Source organism: Pyrus communis, chromosome 13 (genome assembly GCF_963583255.1).
Source record: "Pyrus communis chromosome 13, drPyrComm1.1, whole genome shotgun sequence".
Taxonomy (NCBI): Eukaryota; Viridiplantae; Streptophyta; class Magnoliopsida; order Rosales; family Rosaceae; genus Pyrus; species Pyrus communis.
In genome coordinates this window covers 203385-219012 of record NC_084815.1, presented here as the reverse complement: position 1 = coordinate 219012, position 15628 = coordinate 203385, and the positions used below count along the sequence as shown (strand labels likewise).

The following is a 15628-nucleotide window of genomic DNA, read 5'->3' as shown; positions in this document are numbered from 1 at the left end:
AAGTTGGCACGCCCCGCACACAACCGAAGAACGTAGTTAGCTTATTGATTACTCAACCAGCGTGCAACGTAGGCTTGATAGTTTTTAGGGTCAACAAGTGCCTTCTTAGTCTTCTTCTGCCGGGTCTTCCTACACCTATTTTTGTGCACTTCTTGTTGTTATGTCAATTGAACTCCTGGTAATGTAGGTGCTGGGATCAGTGGGATTATTGTTGCTTCTTCGGTTGACCTTCTTGTGCAATAGGTGCAGAGACTAGTGCTTCTCCCATAGAGAATTAAAGAAAGCTTGATTTGTATTGAGTGTATTTGCTAAAGATTTACATGTTACTTTTATAGCCAAATAAGATAAGTAAATAATTATATAAAAAAAAGTACAATGATACAGACAATGAAGTATGGGATTGAATTTGATTGAGCACCAGTGGTTCTTTAACTCTCTATATGGTATCATAACTTCTTGGACGGTTTAGAATCAGAGGGCACAATGTCTTCGAGGCTGTGAATTTTAAGAACATCTTGAAATTGAGACCGCCAACTAAGGTAATTGTTGCGACCCATAGGAGTGGTGATCATATTGGAGATATTGAAGGATGCAGGAAGGGTTGAGGTGGCCATGACAATGAAATAGCGGGAAAGAAAACGCAGAAGGTACAGAATTGAAAGGTGAGCGTTAGCTCTTCTGGAAGGATGATACCATCTAGAGAATTAAAGAAAGCTTGATTTGTATTGAGTGTAACGCTTTGTTATATGTACAGATTTACATATAATTGTAATGGTACCAAGAATTGTCGGCTGTTGGTTCTGTCATTTCTTCTCAAAATGAATTGTCAGATTGAAAGCAGACACATAAATCGTAGCAGTACGTGCTTACCAACACCGAATTGGTACCTTATCAACAAAAATTCTTGGCTCTTCATCCTTTTCATAAGCTACATCCTCAATTTTATGGACCATTTGAGATTATTGCTAAAGTGGGACGTGTAGCTTACAAGTTGAAGCTACAGAGCCATTCAATTGCTGGTTGGTTGGCAATTAGTTAGAGTCGATCTTCTGGTGTTTAAGCAGAGCTTGCTTAAAAGTCAAAAGCCAATTCTTGTTCTTGTCTTTGATAAATCTCAGCAAGTTAGGGTTAGGGTAGATTTGGTCTATCACGATTGTAGTAATGTCGCTACCGATTTTTTTTAGCATGTCGCTGAGGCAAAAGCAATTAAAGGGACGAAATGAATGAGATATATAAGAATTGTCTTGTAGCGAAAATATCCCAACCAACAGCACGGCAGGGATAAGCCACTTTATCCTCTGGTGGGAAAAACACAGAAGAAGAAGGTGATGAGTAGCATGGCGGCTTTCAGTCCATTTTTGTCACCCAACAGTTTCACTCCTCTCTCTGGTACTGCTAAACACACAGACTACCATTCATCTTCTTCTTGTTTGAGTAGGTTGCTGCAGCAGCACTTGTACAAAACTACTACCACTAGTACTAGTAACAACAGCAAGAAGAGAGAATTCCCAGTTGCATCAGTGGCCGCTTCAAGTTCAATTTCATTCCCCTACCAACCACCTGTCAACGTGGACTACTTGGAGCAAGAGTTCAGCGGCCATGGAGTAGTATTCAAGGCCATTGGCGACAGCTGTGTGGCTAAGATGGAACTGGACAATGGAAGTAAAGCCATCATGATGCTCCCAAGTGGCCTTATCACCTCCTACAAGGCTTCCATGTGGCATGGCGGCACTGTCGAGCTGCTGCAGTCTTCAGTCTCCGAATCGGAGGAGAATGGTGCCGGCGGTGCCGCTGCCGCTGCCGCCATAGCCATTCAAGGAGGGGTGTCTTTAGCCTTTGACTGTTCGCGTGAGGTGGGTCAGCAAGTTCCTTGGTCGCCGACGAACTGGGCTCTTCATCAAATTACAGGAAATCCTCAGGATCACATTCAGGTTCCTTTTTCTGAACTATTTTTCTTTTAACAGTACTAGCTAGTAGCAAAATTAATCACATTGTAGCGGATAAGGTCGTCGTACTACTTAAAGTAATGTTCTCTTATCAAAGTTGTGTTGCCGGACACATGCTTAAATTGAACCAAGATAAAATCTAGTCTAGAGACTCTAGACCACATATTCAGACAATAATCGAACTTGGTCAATTGCGCAAATTCACAGTTTGCAACATAAACATCTTATATTACGGAAGATTCTAGCAAAAGAAAATTTATAATGTATATTTAGAACAAAATGCATTGGATCACCATATACCATTTGCTTGAAACTAAGTAATTGAGAATGAGACAATCTGCCTATAGAGGAGTTGCTAGTAGTTAATTCTAATTTCCTGATCAATCAAGTATTTGATTTCAGGTAGAACTGATTAGCACAGATTCAGAGGACATGGTTGAAATCAAATACATTATCACTCTCAAACAAGATGTCTTAATCTCAGAGATTGTAGTCTCTAACTCTACATCTTCGTCTCTCCAACTAACCGGCTCTATTTTAAGTCATCTGACAGTAAGCTCACCGGATGCAACTTATGCTATTGGTTTGGAAAGATCAGATTTCTTTACCAGGTTGCCAATTTTGTCAAGTTTTGGTATCATTCCTCACGACTTTGGCATGAAAAAAGAAGCTCAGATCAGCAAACTATGGCAGCAAATGGCTGGCTGGGGCCCAAATAATCAAAATGATGGCAAACAAGCAGATACAAATCAGAGAGGAAATAATGAAGAAGAAATGGAGGGTGAAGAAGATGACAACTATAAGCATTTAAGAGAGCAAATGAGCCGAATATACACCAGTGCCCCTACCGACTTCACAATCATTGACAGGGTACTTTCCTCCTATATTTCACTTACAGATTCAGGTTTTGGTAGCAAATTCAGATATTTGTGAATTGTGATGGAACAGGGTAGAAGAAACTCAGTGGTAGTAGGAAGAGATGGGTTTGATGAACTATACATGTTCAGTCCTGGCTCGAGCCATGAAGACTATGGCAAGTATGCTTATATATGTGTTGGCCAATCTGCCGTGCTAAAACCAATAATTGTGCGTCCTAATGAATCGTGGAGGGGCGGACAGCGCTTATACAACCCCAATCTCTAATTGTGCGTCCTAAAACCAATAATTGTGTCCTAATGAATCATGGAGGGGCGGACAGCACTTATACAACCCCAATCTCTAATTTCTCAACACATGACTCAGCTCTTATCGTCTAAGCTTCGGTGTACCAAGCATACAAAAGAATATGACTTTTATGATATGAGATTGTGTACAAAAATGATAAAAGTAGCTCTTGAGTATGTTGTTTGAACTTTGAAACTCCAATTCATCTCCGCATGTGAAAGATTACAACTTTCAAACATGAAAGACATTGCTTGCCACAAAGATACATGCTCGTTTTAAAAAACCACAATTTCAAAAGCAAGGATAAACATTTCCTCAAGAACACAAATTGTTCGATTCTCTTCAGTACATCAACCAATCACAACTGGTTGTGATGGTTAAATTCTAGTGCTACAGAACATACAGAGAGATGCTACTGTCTACTACCATTGTTCACATTATCAAAAGAAATTGATCCATCAGAATGAGAAGACTAACATGGGAGCGAGTACATTAAGTTGGAACTAGATAATAACCTTCATGCCCTTCGCCGTGGTCATTAATCCAAAGTAGTGGCATAGCTACTGCAAGTAGTGTGAAAGAAAGACCACAAAACAACTTAACAGCAGCCTTTCGATAGGGATTTTTTATGCCAGCCTTTTGAGCTTGTGTTTGGTTTTCTGGAACCACCTCATGAGATATTTCATTTTCTGGAACCACCTCATGAGGCACCTGAACATCAGCATCCCCTGGAATGCCATCTGTTGATGATACTGATTCAGGACCACCTTCGAACTGCTCACTGCCACCATAGAAGCTACCATGTTCCCTGTCATCATAGTTTGCACCATGTGAATAACCATCTTGATCATATCTGACATTTGGGCTCCAATCACATTCGGTCATGGATAAACTTCTAAATCTTCTAGCTAGTTTTTCGGAGAACTTTGAGTTGGCATTATTTGGTTCCTGAAGAGAGTGAACAAGTCTTCTTGGAGTATTGAAGATGATGCTGTCCACATTGATTGGAGTGCAAGACCTCTGAAGCACAGGAGAGGCAATATTAGTCAACTTCAATACCATAATATGCAATACCAATACCATCCCAAGATTAACAACATCAAAGAAAATCATAAGATTGGCAGATTTTAATAAAAGTTCAGTAGACAGCAAAAGTAAGAAATCAGAGCAGGAAGCAGGAGATTATAGAGATTCACTGGACAAACAACTTAAGCTGTTTGGAAGTAACCAACCAATTTCATTATGGAATCAGAGCACGATATTATGAGTTTGAATCCCTACAATTCCTCCTCTCAACATAAGTTGAATTCCACATGTAGGGCTCTAATGGTGAGGAGGGAACCACATGTGAGGAGTGTTAGAACATAAAACAAGTGTATGTTCATGTCCTTGGCTTAAGTTTTTGGGATATTGATAATGCAACAAACTTTATCGACTATTACATATCATGCCATTCCAAGATTGACACTCTTTTATGGAATGCTAAGCTTTTCAGCAGAGACAATTTCCCGAAGAGTTAGACATGGTGAGTACTTTGGGCAATCAGTACTACAATTACAGTCCAGCAAGCAATTTATTCACTTTGTTGCTGCATTACTTTCAGTTAAAGTTTTGACCCATGCTCCCAAATTTAGTTGGATAACTACTTTTACCACCGTCACAATCAAATCAGCAATTGCAACTTCAAAATAAAAAGAAGAAAAAACAACAGAATTCTACCATATATACAACAGTACATGTGAAACTTACCCGAGGACTAGTTGTGGTGCTTCTTGATACTCCATTTCTAGGATTTCTTTGCTGGAACCCTGTAAATTCCTCATTGCAATCTCCATCGCATTTCATGAATTCATTACTCCCAGAGTTACCTGGAAATCCATTCGCAAAGGCACTACCCTGAGCAATCTCCGAGAATAAACCATCCTTGAGAGACACATCGACTCCTCCATTCTCATGACTCCAGAGCTTCCGGTTTACACTCCTACAATCATAAATTGAGTTTCGGGTAGCCTGACTACTCATTGTTACAGGTGACTCAACAAAGTCATATTCAGCAAAGGAATCCAGAGTCTGTGATTCAGGTGACACTGATGCAGGAGACTGATCACCGGCACTTGATAAGTTTCGCCTCCTGCTATGGTCTCTCCTACTAAAATTTGACCCACAGGCTGAACCAGGAGCCTTTTCAAGTTTTGAACCTTTATCTGCAGCTATTCTCCTTGCAGTTTGCAGAGCTTCAAAGGCAGCCCCTGAGACATAAGCCATCTGATCAGATTGACACTTCTCCATTTCTTCAATTATCAACTCAATCTCAGAGATAATGCTCCAAGGATCCAGACACTTCATCAAGAAATTCACCATTTGAATAGCTGACAACCGTTTCTGAGAATTCCCCTCCACTACACCAGTATTCAATATCCGGATTCCAGCTTGTATCAACAACCTAGCATATGGTTCAACAATTAATGCATTACGCTTTGCAAGAGCCATAACCAGACCCATGTGTGCATTTGTCTGAGTGGACTTCTCCTCCAAAGCTCCAGAAACATTCTGACAGACCCTGTTGACCATCTCATCAGAAGCAAAACGCCAATTATCTGAGTCAACAAGAGCCCTTAAGCAAAGGGCAGCTCCAGAAGTCAAGCTCTCTTGAGAACCCAAGAGGGAATCTGAGAGAGGGGTGCAGAGTGAATGAATAATGTGCCTCTTCTTGTCTTCAGGGGTGGTTGGGTCAATCCCATATCGAGCAATAGCTGGGACGACCTTTGAGCATGCCTGTTGAAGAGGGAAAGACCCCGCACTCGAAGCCAAGGTCTTGATTATGGTGGCCATGATGCTGTTTATTAGAGGGACTATTTTGACACCATGAACACGAGCAAGAACTTCGTACAGCGAAATAGTGCATTCTCCCGACAAAGAACCAGTTTCTTTAGTCTGAGAAACTTGAGCAAGAAACATGGGGATTGCCTTGGAGTCCAAATCTTTCACATAGGATTTGAGTGCTTTCATTGCTGATCTACGACTATCAGCATCTTTATCAAGATTTTCCAACTCACGCCGCAGTATTGGGCTTAAACTTCTACCCATTGTTGGCCTGCATCCAATTCAAGAAAAGAGTTCATTGAAATGATTAATGCCTAACAAAATGGTTTCATGAGATGGGTTTTTCAAGCTTTGCAAGAGAAACGCAGAATCGAACGCACAACCATGAAAGTCCAAGAGTTTGGAAATGTTTGGAACTTTCCCAAATCACAAGAATTGGAAAAATATGAGGTTTTGAGCATTTGGACGGCAATAATAACCACAAATGTCAAAACTTTCCTGCATCTCTTAGTCGTAAATGTCAAAAATTCCAAAATTGAGGACAAAAGTTGGTTTCTTTCCTCACATTTTGCATAGAAATCAAACAGATAAATACTCGTTCGCTGCAGAAAACGATAAAAGGTAATATATTTTGTAGATAAAATTGATAGGGCAAAGCAGCAGAAGAACTCAACATAGCAAATGGGTTTCTCAGATTTAACATTAACAAACATAAAAGATCAAAAAAAAAGAAGTGAAATTTAAGAAGAAAGTAGTGCTAGTGCCTTTAACATCAAGAACTGAGAAATACCTTCAAAGCTGCTCTCTCCTGATGCTTGGGTTTTGATTCTGAGCTGAAACGGAGGTTTCTGAGAGAGAGAGAGAGAGGTTTGGAACTTGAGAATCTGTAATTTGAGGGGTTGAATAAGAATTCGTGTAATACACAAGCGTATTATAGGGAGGGCTGTATGTATTGATGAGCTTTCCCTTTCTGGCAGTACACATTTTAGAGAGAGAGGCCAGAATTTCAAATCTTCCTTGTAAATTCCACCGCTCTCCCTTCTCCACTGGATCACACAATGAAACTTTCCTTTTAGACGAAAATGCCCCTCCTCGTAATAGACTTTTTACAAAGGCCTTCATGTTGCCTTGGGAATTGGATTGCCCCTTTTCTATACAATAAACCCTTTGAATTTGATAATGAGTGGTGGTCAAATATCCACCCTTGGTTTTGAATCTACTTAACTTTTGAACTTTTTTTTTTTTTTTTTTTTTTTTGTTATTTATTATTAGGAATGCATATTCGACTTCAAAAATAAAGTAAGAAAATAAATATTTAAAAAAGTATTTTTAATAAAGAGATGAAAATTTAAAGCGTAACATTTATAAAATATGCATGCATAAGATATTTTTGTTTTTTTTCTATTAATTAATATGAGTCATATAAATTCATGATTCTGTGTCATTTTACATCAAAAACTGAAAATATGACTCAAATAAGGTAAAGGAGTCAAAATAATATCATTCATTTGTTCTCTTCTCCTGTCCTTTTTCTTTGGTCGAATTGTTCTTTCGTCTTCTAGGCAGACACGTAGATATGTTCAAATTACATGTTGCAATGATGTAATTAATAAATAAGATCTAGAGTTTCAGCATCCGAGGACCGAGATAGATGGAAGCAATCATGGAGGATGGCGATTGTCTACCCTCCACTTATCATCCCCTTCCCGTCCCCTCCTATTTGAGCGGTCATGGTTAAACTACGTCAACATTTTATATTCATATTGCTTTATGTCTTATTATCTCTATAAAAAAAATCAATATAAAATGTTAATGTGACTTAACCGTGACCGCTCAAATAGGAAAAGATGAAAAAGAGATGGTAAATGGAAGGCAGACAATCCCCATCCAATCATGGAAGTCCCAAGGCTGATTTGGTCATTCGCATTCAACTTTATCCGGAAATCATGGCGGGAAACTCCTGTATTTTTTAGATCATACCAAATGGGTCATTTCCCGCTCTGCTTTCCCTCTCAATATTGGAATGACTCTAATACCCCGTCGTCCGAAAATGAATTAAATCACGTGCCAAATTGCTAACGATACAAAGATATGTGTAAATTTTTATCCCCGTAGCATTGTATTAATAAGAAAGAATATCACGATAACCGTATACCCATATCATATAAATTGCGCTTTTAATATTCACAATCAAGTGGAAAAATAATAGACCATAGATCCTTAAACACTAGTTTATCGTAGATAGCAGCCTGGCCCAGCAAAAACTAATTATCATATATATCTAAAATACTAGAATAGTAGTTTACAACCTCAGGATAAAAGTAGAGCTCATGGATACGAGAAATACTTCGTTGAGGAAGTCATCTCTCCAAATAAAGAAGAAAGAATTTGCAGTTTTTTCAGAATCTAAATCTGGCATCGTTTTTTCTACGGTGGAAAATTCTGTGTTTTCACTCAGATTTCGATTTCCAAATAGTTATAATCTTTACCCAATAAAAAGCAATAAAATTTGAGCTTCAAAGGAGGAGAGTAGAGGGGAAGTTGTTAGACAAGGATGGCAAAGAAATAGATACGTGTAAGAATCTGAGTAGCTCACCATCATCTCTCTATTACAATCCTCACCAACCTTACGGATTATAGTCATAGACTCATAACCTTCTCCCCGCTCTTTCCAGGCTAAATGATACTGAAACAACAATCATGTATAATTCATTATAAGCAACTTAGGCCGTGCGAGAGAGATCACTGTTGACTCTGTGGTTGTAGTCTGCATGTTGGACAGTACCACTTTCCCTTGAATCTTGTCTCGGGTGTCAACCCAACACATGCGTAATGGAACCATTCACCTCCTTGGCACTGTCAATAAACACAATAAATAGCAAACTTCATACGATTAACCTTGCACATATTTATTTTTCTACATCCAATGAGAACCAATACTGTCTTTTAGTCAAACTTGTAAAGGTTATGCAACTAGCAAAACAAAAACCAGATTTCTCGTAGTTACAAGTTCTAAATCTATCAAGTGGATACTTAACTGTTATGGATTTACTGTCGTCTTTTTTCCACAAAAACCCGAATTTTCAGGGTTCTCTATGCACTATGATTCTTTAAGAGTGCATATGAATTCCAGCTCATTTATTATTATGCTATTACATAGGCACAAAACTCAACCCGCTCACTTAATGTTTGGGTGAAGGACTTCTAATTCCTAAGCATTTAGTCAAATGAAGAAGAAATGGATCACAAAAAGTTAGACAAGAGGAATTAGAAAATTCCCCCCACATGAGCATTACAAAGACCTGTAAGAGGGATTTGCAAATCCCTCTCACATTACCTTTTGTAATGCTCATGTGGTACGTTTCTAATCCCTCCTATCCAAATATTTGTGCTCCAGTTCTTCCTCAATATGCCTAAGTCCTTGCAATTTGGAAGTTCCTTACCCAAACATACACTAAGTTCCCTTAAATTTACACTCATGAAAGGAAGAATCTTGAGAAAATTAATGCAAAGGATCCTACTATTGATATTTTGTAGTCTATTGCTAATATTTGTTGCTGCAGATGATTCTACTATAGAACTTCTAATTTAATGAACAGATGCATTCCATCCAAAAGAAGCACATAAAAGGTAATTGACCAGATAATGAGAGGGAAGAAGAAATTAAACAGAAATGAAGCCATAAGGACTTACATTTTCATTGTCACAGGCAATCATATCTCCAAAAGAGACCTGAAGAATGATGATAATTCCTTTAGTTCAAAATATGCAGCAGACATTTTTAAAATAACTGAAGAAACTGTAAAAATGAGGTGCCAAAGAGTAGCTCAAATTGAAAATAACAAAATTTCAGGCATAACCTGATGGCAAACGCAGTAGGTAGGTTCGTTTGGATCAATGGGTTGCTCAGCATCAATGGGGACAGCATAATCCTTTTTATGGCTCCCTGGGGGAGGCATGAGCTCAAAGTCCCTATCGCGCTCTCGATCCCAGTCTCTATCCCTATAATCAAGCCTTTTTGATTGAGGTGTTATATAAACAGGCTTGCGTTTTTCGTTTTTAGGAACAATAGGTAATGGAGGAAGGACTGCTGGTTCATCTGGTGCTATTTTACCTTCTGAGAGAATCAGAAAACACATAATTTATTAGAAGTAGTTAATAAATGTTATGATTCATTGATTTCAAAGTATGCATCCTCAAAACAGCATAAGTGCTGCCTTAATTGGCTGATATCATGACCAAAAACAAACATTAAGATATTTGGCAGTCTTGAATTTGCCAGTCAGGTTTTGGGGAGGGGTTTGACTTTGAAGTTTACGCTCATCGACTCGAGCAGATAGTAAGGCTTAAAACTCAGTTAAGCTTTGATTTTTGTTAACATTTCTACCCATTGTCTTCATCCATGGACTTAAATACTCTTGTTCAAAACATTCGTTAAATGGTTCAGAATCCCTTCCAAATATAATGCACACTAGACTTTCACAAATTACTGTACCTTGCTTCAAATCTTCTGCAAAGTGATTCAGATCCTCATCCAATCGTTTTACATGACTATCTATCTGATGCAAACAAAAGATGTCAATTTTCTGTAAGTTCCAATCATAAAAGGTTCAAAAATTCCAAAACATTTGAACTTGCAATTAAAATCCCATAATACAGTTACACCAATTAAAATCCCATATTTTAACAGCAGCCCATTTGACTACTTCAACTACAATATGGTAAAAGAAAAGGCTCAGCTTACCAGGTCGTAAGCTTGTTGTGCCAACAAAACCTTCTCAGTACATAGACTCAACGCACTATCCTGATTCGATTCGATTTCTTTCCGCATTTTCTCAATAGCGGCTTCATCTTCTTCAATGTTGTTATAATTATTGTTCCATTTCTTTGAGCTCTGTGAAGACAATCCCAGACAGTACTTAGTCTGCTGCCTCGTCTGGTGTATCATGGCTTTTTTCCGAACACAAAAATTTCATCCACTTATCAGAACTTTGAATCGTAAAAGCGCCAAAACCAAAAACCCTAAAAATTCAAAAACTGAAGGCGTTGGTCGAATTGAAGAAGCGTGGCCTTACATTGAGAGCGTTCATCGAGTTCTCGGATGGTGTTGAGGAGCCTCTGGAGCTCAGCAGGCAATGTGTTTGCGTCTTTGGAAACCAAAATTCCCAAAATTCAAATTTACACGAGATTCAATTCGAATTTATTTCAAATTCAAGTCAAATTAACCAAAACCCAATTGAGGGATCGAAACATAAGCTTACATTCAAGATAGTCGTCGACGTACACTCCGGTCCTTGCAATTGCCATCGCTGCAAGTTGGGGATTTTTTCTATCTAGGGTTTCTCTCAAAATTCTTGTTCTACGGGATAAAATGCTCAAGCCGCTTCGTTTTGGTTAAAACCTTAAGGATGCGTTTGGCACGTGGGAGATCCATAGGATGGAGGGTTTGTTTTTCCTCTCTTACCCTCCTCCCTATATATTGAAAAATTAGTTATACCATTAGTAACTTTTCATATTTGACTCTTTTTTCCAATTTTATCTCTATTAAAAAATAAAAATACTAATTTGTCCCTTTATTTCATATTTATTGTCTCATCTTTGCCAAGCATAGTAATATGGTAATAGGAATATATATATATATATATATATATATATATATATATATATTTCCCACATTTTTACCAAGCATGGTAATATGGTAATAGAAATATATATTTCCCACTCTCTAAGGAAAAGCATGGAACTTTATTTTCCATGAATTTTGTTTTCGTGTACCAAAGGCACCACAAAAACAAAATGAAATAACAAAGCATAAATAACAATCTTTGCAAAAGTTAAATTAAAATTAAGATTATTTAGTTAGTCAAATAGTAGCAAATAAATGAACCGCTTGTAATATGTTAATTAAACGATTTCTACTTTTATTAGTTTTTTACATATATGATTTTCACAATATAATAGTACGATTCGAATCGTAATTATGAGTTTTGGCGAACTAATTACTAACTATATTTGTGTAGAAAATTTGTGATACTAAATCTCATTTTGTGATTATAAAACACTTCACCTGGCGTGTTATCTCAAGAGTTATTATAAAAATACACTGAGTGAGATAGATTTTAACATATTCTTGAGCAATTAGCGCACGTCACCACCATATATGATTCGTCTCTGTCACTGTCACGTACATCGACGTATTAATATTTGAGATGTCTAACTTCGGTATTTCGAGTATTCAGAAAATTTTGTTTTAGTGATGCTTATGTAAGTGCTGACGCATCATCCCTCACCGAATAATAATATATCTCCATAAGCACCACCTCAGACCTCCAATCCAGCAAGTCATGGCTGCACAAACTACTACCAGCGAAGCTGAACACTACTCTTCCTCTTCCCCTTCCCTGCCCCTCAATGGCCGCGTAGCCATCGTAACCGGCGGTTCGCGCGGCATCGGCCGTGCCATTGCAGCTCACCTCCACTCCCTCGGCGCAAGGGTCGTCGTCAATTACGCTTCATCAAACTCAGCCCAAGCAGATCAATTAGTGTCCGAGCTCAACCAGACAACCCCAAAATCGCAAGCGATTGCGGTCCGAGCAGACGTCTCGGACCCGGACCAGGTGAAGCAGCTCTTCGACAAAGCCGAGCAAGAATTCGGGACCCAACTCCACATCGTCGTGAACAGCGCGGGCGTTTTGGATCCCAAATATCCTAGCGTGGCCAATACGGCGGTGGAGGACTGGGATAACACATTCAATGTAAACACCAAGGGGGCGTTTTTGGTTTCTAGGGAAGCGGCGAATAGGGTTACGCGCGGCGGCGGTGGGAGAATTATTATGATTACATCGTCCGTCGTCGGGCGGCTTCCGCCTGGGTACGCAGCCTATGCGGCCTCCAAGACAGCGGTGGAGACGATGGTAAAGATTTTGGCCAAGGAGCTCAAGGGCACCGGAATAACTGCCAATTGCGTTGCGCCGGGGCCGGTGGCGACGGAGATGTTCTTTGCCGGGAAAAGTGAGGAGACGGTTAAGGGGATTATGGATGCTTGCCCTCTGGGTCGATTGGGCGAGCCCAAGGATGTGTGTGGGTTTGTGGGGTTTTTAGCGGCGGATGCTGGGGAGTGGGTCAACGGCCAGGTCATACGGATCAACGGTGGATTTGTCATTTGATCAACTCTAGCATTTTGTGTGTATGTGCTGTTTGTCTTGTGATTTCAAAATTTCGGAATCAGATTCGTTGCTTTGATTCCGATTTAGATACACGCTATTTTAAATTTGTATCAATGTTGACGGGGGTTTCGTACAGAAGTTGTAAATTTTTCAGTAGTCCTAAACCATAATACCTGTATGTGAAATAACGTCCCTAAAATTATAAAAAAATTCGCCCCAACTTGGGATCGGTTGTGTATTGGTCTTTTTGGAGCCGAAAGTAGTCTAATGACTTGTTTGAAAATGTTTTTAAAATTGTTGAAAACGTTTTTAGATAAATTAATTTTTTGTTCCAAAAGCACTTTAAGTTTGGAAGAAGTATCAGATATGTGCTTCTTAAAATAAATGTTTAAAATGTTTTTTCAAGATCCACTTAGATTTTTACTAAATAATGGTTTCAAGAACATTTTCAATAAAAGTGTTTTCAGTCATTCTAAAAACATTTTTAAACAAACCTAAGTTCGTTGGACAATTTGATGTCATAAACTTCAAACCAAAAGAACACCCACAAATTCTCTGGTTGGGGGAAGACAATACTCGATGGGTGGGGTAAGTTGCAACGTATCTGCTTGTATGATGATTTTGACTATATAACCCATATAAGTTGATATGTCAAAGAGCCGTCGACTTCGGGGATGCCCTTTAGTTTGAAGTTTATGACATTAAATTGTCCCATGGTCTCAGGCCACCTTTGGCTCCACGATGAATGGGGTAGGCTAGCCAGTAATATTCGTTGGTCAACCCATACAAGGTTCGGTCCGTGAAAGCTAGTCCAATAAAGTCACATGGCTCAAGCAAAGTAGCCCCAACACACAACAAATAGGCAAGTGTTATAAACAGTCAAAAGAAAGGGAACATCTCCTAGAGATCGAAGTGGAACGGAAGCGATGTATCCCATTGTTTATTTTTTTTAATTATATCACACAATGAATGCAAGTGAAGAGAGGAAAGAGAGATTGGTGTACTTTCTCTTATTGATCTTTGTGTGTTATACTGAGGATACAAGCATACATCTCTATATATAGAGGTTTTCATCCGACGCTTCTTTAAACATATGAATAGCATTTACATTCAAAAATAGTGAGAACCAAACTTCCACTATTAAGCTTATAATCTTGACTTTCATTCTTTCATCTTCCACATGCTTACTTTATGTGGACATTCACACTCATTTCATAACAGTAAGAGCTATATATATGATGGAATAAAAATACTTATCAATGACTAGACCAAATAAAACAAGGGTCAACATGTAGCAAACAAAGCATATTAATCAATCATTCCTTGCAGAACTAAAATAAAATGTCAATCTATAATAATTAAGGGTGTTACTTGCATAGAAAATAAAAGAAGACATTTAACACCTTGAATAGCTTTAATGCCTTTGCGTAGGTAACCATCTTTGGCACCAATATGCACAACTCCACTTGCATTTGGTTTCTTATACTTGAATTTCCATGTGCACGCAGACCCGAGCATCCAAGTTCTCTGCGTATTTCATAATTCCAGCGAGACAAATCGGCATAGCAATTTGCAAGCAAAGAGATTTGGTAGCAGCTTGTTGTCCTCAAATGCATAAGCAGTAATGCTGTATGGACTGCCAAGGTGGAGATCTTTCCGAGGGCGGTAGTCGTAACCCAATCCGCTCGCTGATAAATAAGCAGTGCATGTGATAAAATTTTAGATCCATCTTTTGGCAGCGTACTTCCTCCGCGTGATAAATGTCACTTGGAGAACTTGTAAGCTGAGGTTGCTCACAAGTCGCCCGGATGTCCCATTTCGTCCAGAACTAGCACCACCTTTCTTTCCTTCTTTGTAACTTGTAAGCTGAAACCCACGATACCGATATTTTGAACACTGCTTCTTCCTCATATTACCAAACCTAGCTAGTTAATCTTCTTATCCAAACCTAGCCAGTCAGAAATTTTAACGAATGGTGTAATGTGGTAATGATCTAAACCTCAATGGTGTTAGTTTGATTTTGAGAACCTAAAGAGATTTTTTCAAATCACGATAAGTCTTGTTGGGTACAATTGAGAAACTAATATTTGAGAAATAAATACAGTATATAAACACACACACTATTATTAAGAGAACTTTCTTCGTCAACCAAAGAGGATAAAATCTCAAATTTGCCTTTAACGTAATAATGATTTTTAACAATTGCTCATAAAACTAAGGGCGTTAAGGTTATTTCAATTTACAACTCACGCTGATGTAGGTACTACAAGAAGTATGATCCCTACAGTAAATGTGGACGTTGGTGGTTTTTCATCTTTCAAAGCCATGTTTTAGTTAGATGTCTAGAAACTATAATCCTTAGTGTTGAATATTTATCCTATCAATTATTGTAATCTCCTTGGATCCTTATATACTGAAAAATCAGCCAATTAGTGAATTAAAAAAGTAATCTAAGAAGAGAGAGTTTTCTCCTTTCTTAAATCAAGTGTTAGGTTTGATCGTGTTGAGTGAATCTATGATTAGCGGCGT

General features: G+C 38.5%; 4 protein-coding genes across 4 annotated transcripts; 2 read left to right on the top strand and 2 right to left on the bottom strand.

The window, feature by feature from the left end:
* The first annotated feature begins 297 nt into the window (after positions 1-297).
* LOC137712980 (protein NDH-DEPENDENT CYCLIC ELECTRON FLOW 5) lies at positions 298-3306 on the top strand. The gene is made up of 3 exons (XM_068452199.1): positions 298-1931; positions 2349-2816; positions 2895-3306. The coding sequence occupies exons 1-3, from the start codon at positions 1329-1331 to the stop codon at positions 3087-3089; spliced, it is 1266 nt and encodes a 421-aa protein (XP_068308300.1). The 5' UTR covers positions 298-1328; the 3' UTR covers positions 3090-3306.
* On the bottom strand, positions 3287-6822 carry LOC137712979 (protein SINE1). The gene is made up of 3 exons (XM_068452198.1): positions 6724-6822; positions 4860-6204; positions 3287-4130 (listed from the first exon to the last, which is right to left on the bottom strand). Exons 2-3 carry the CDS (start codon positions 6195-6197, stop codon positions 3603-3605), a joined length of 1866 nt encoding a protein of 621 aa, XP_068308299.1. The 5' UTR covers positions 6198-6204; positions 6724-6822; the 3' UTR covers positions 3287-3602.
* Positions 6823-8490: 1668 nt separating this feature from the next.
* LOC137713353 (PHD finger protein ING2) lies at positions 8491-11360 on the bottom strand. Its single transcript, XM_068452645.1, has 7 exons — positions 11195-11360; positions 11009-11080; positions 10678-10883; positions 10429-10492; positions 9794-10050; positions 9627-9665; positions 8491-8789 (listed from the first exon to the last, which is right to left on the bottom strand). The coding sequence occupies exons 1-7, from the start codon at positions 11238-11240 to the stop codon at positions 8676-8678; spliced, it is 798 nt and encodes a 265-aa protein (XP_068308746.1). The 5' UTR covers positions 11241-11360; the 3' UTR covers positions 8491-8675.
* A 901-nt stretch (positions 11361-12261) lies between these two features.
* LOC137713655 (NADPH-dependent aldehyde reductase-like protein, chloroplastic) lies at positions 12262-13337 on the top strand. Its single transcript, XM_068452980.1, has one exon. The coding sequence runs from the start codon at positions 12278-12280 to the stop codon at positions 13097-13099; it is 822 nt and encodes a 273-aa protein (XP_068309081.1). The 5' UTR covers positions 12262-12277; the 3' UTR covers positions 13100-13337.
* Positions 13338-15628: the final 2291 nt, after the last annotated feature.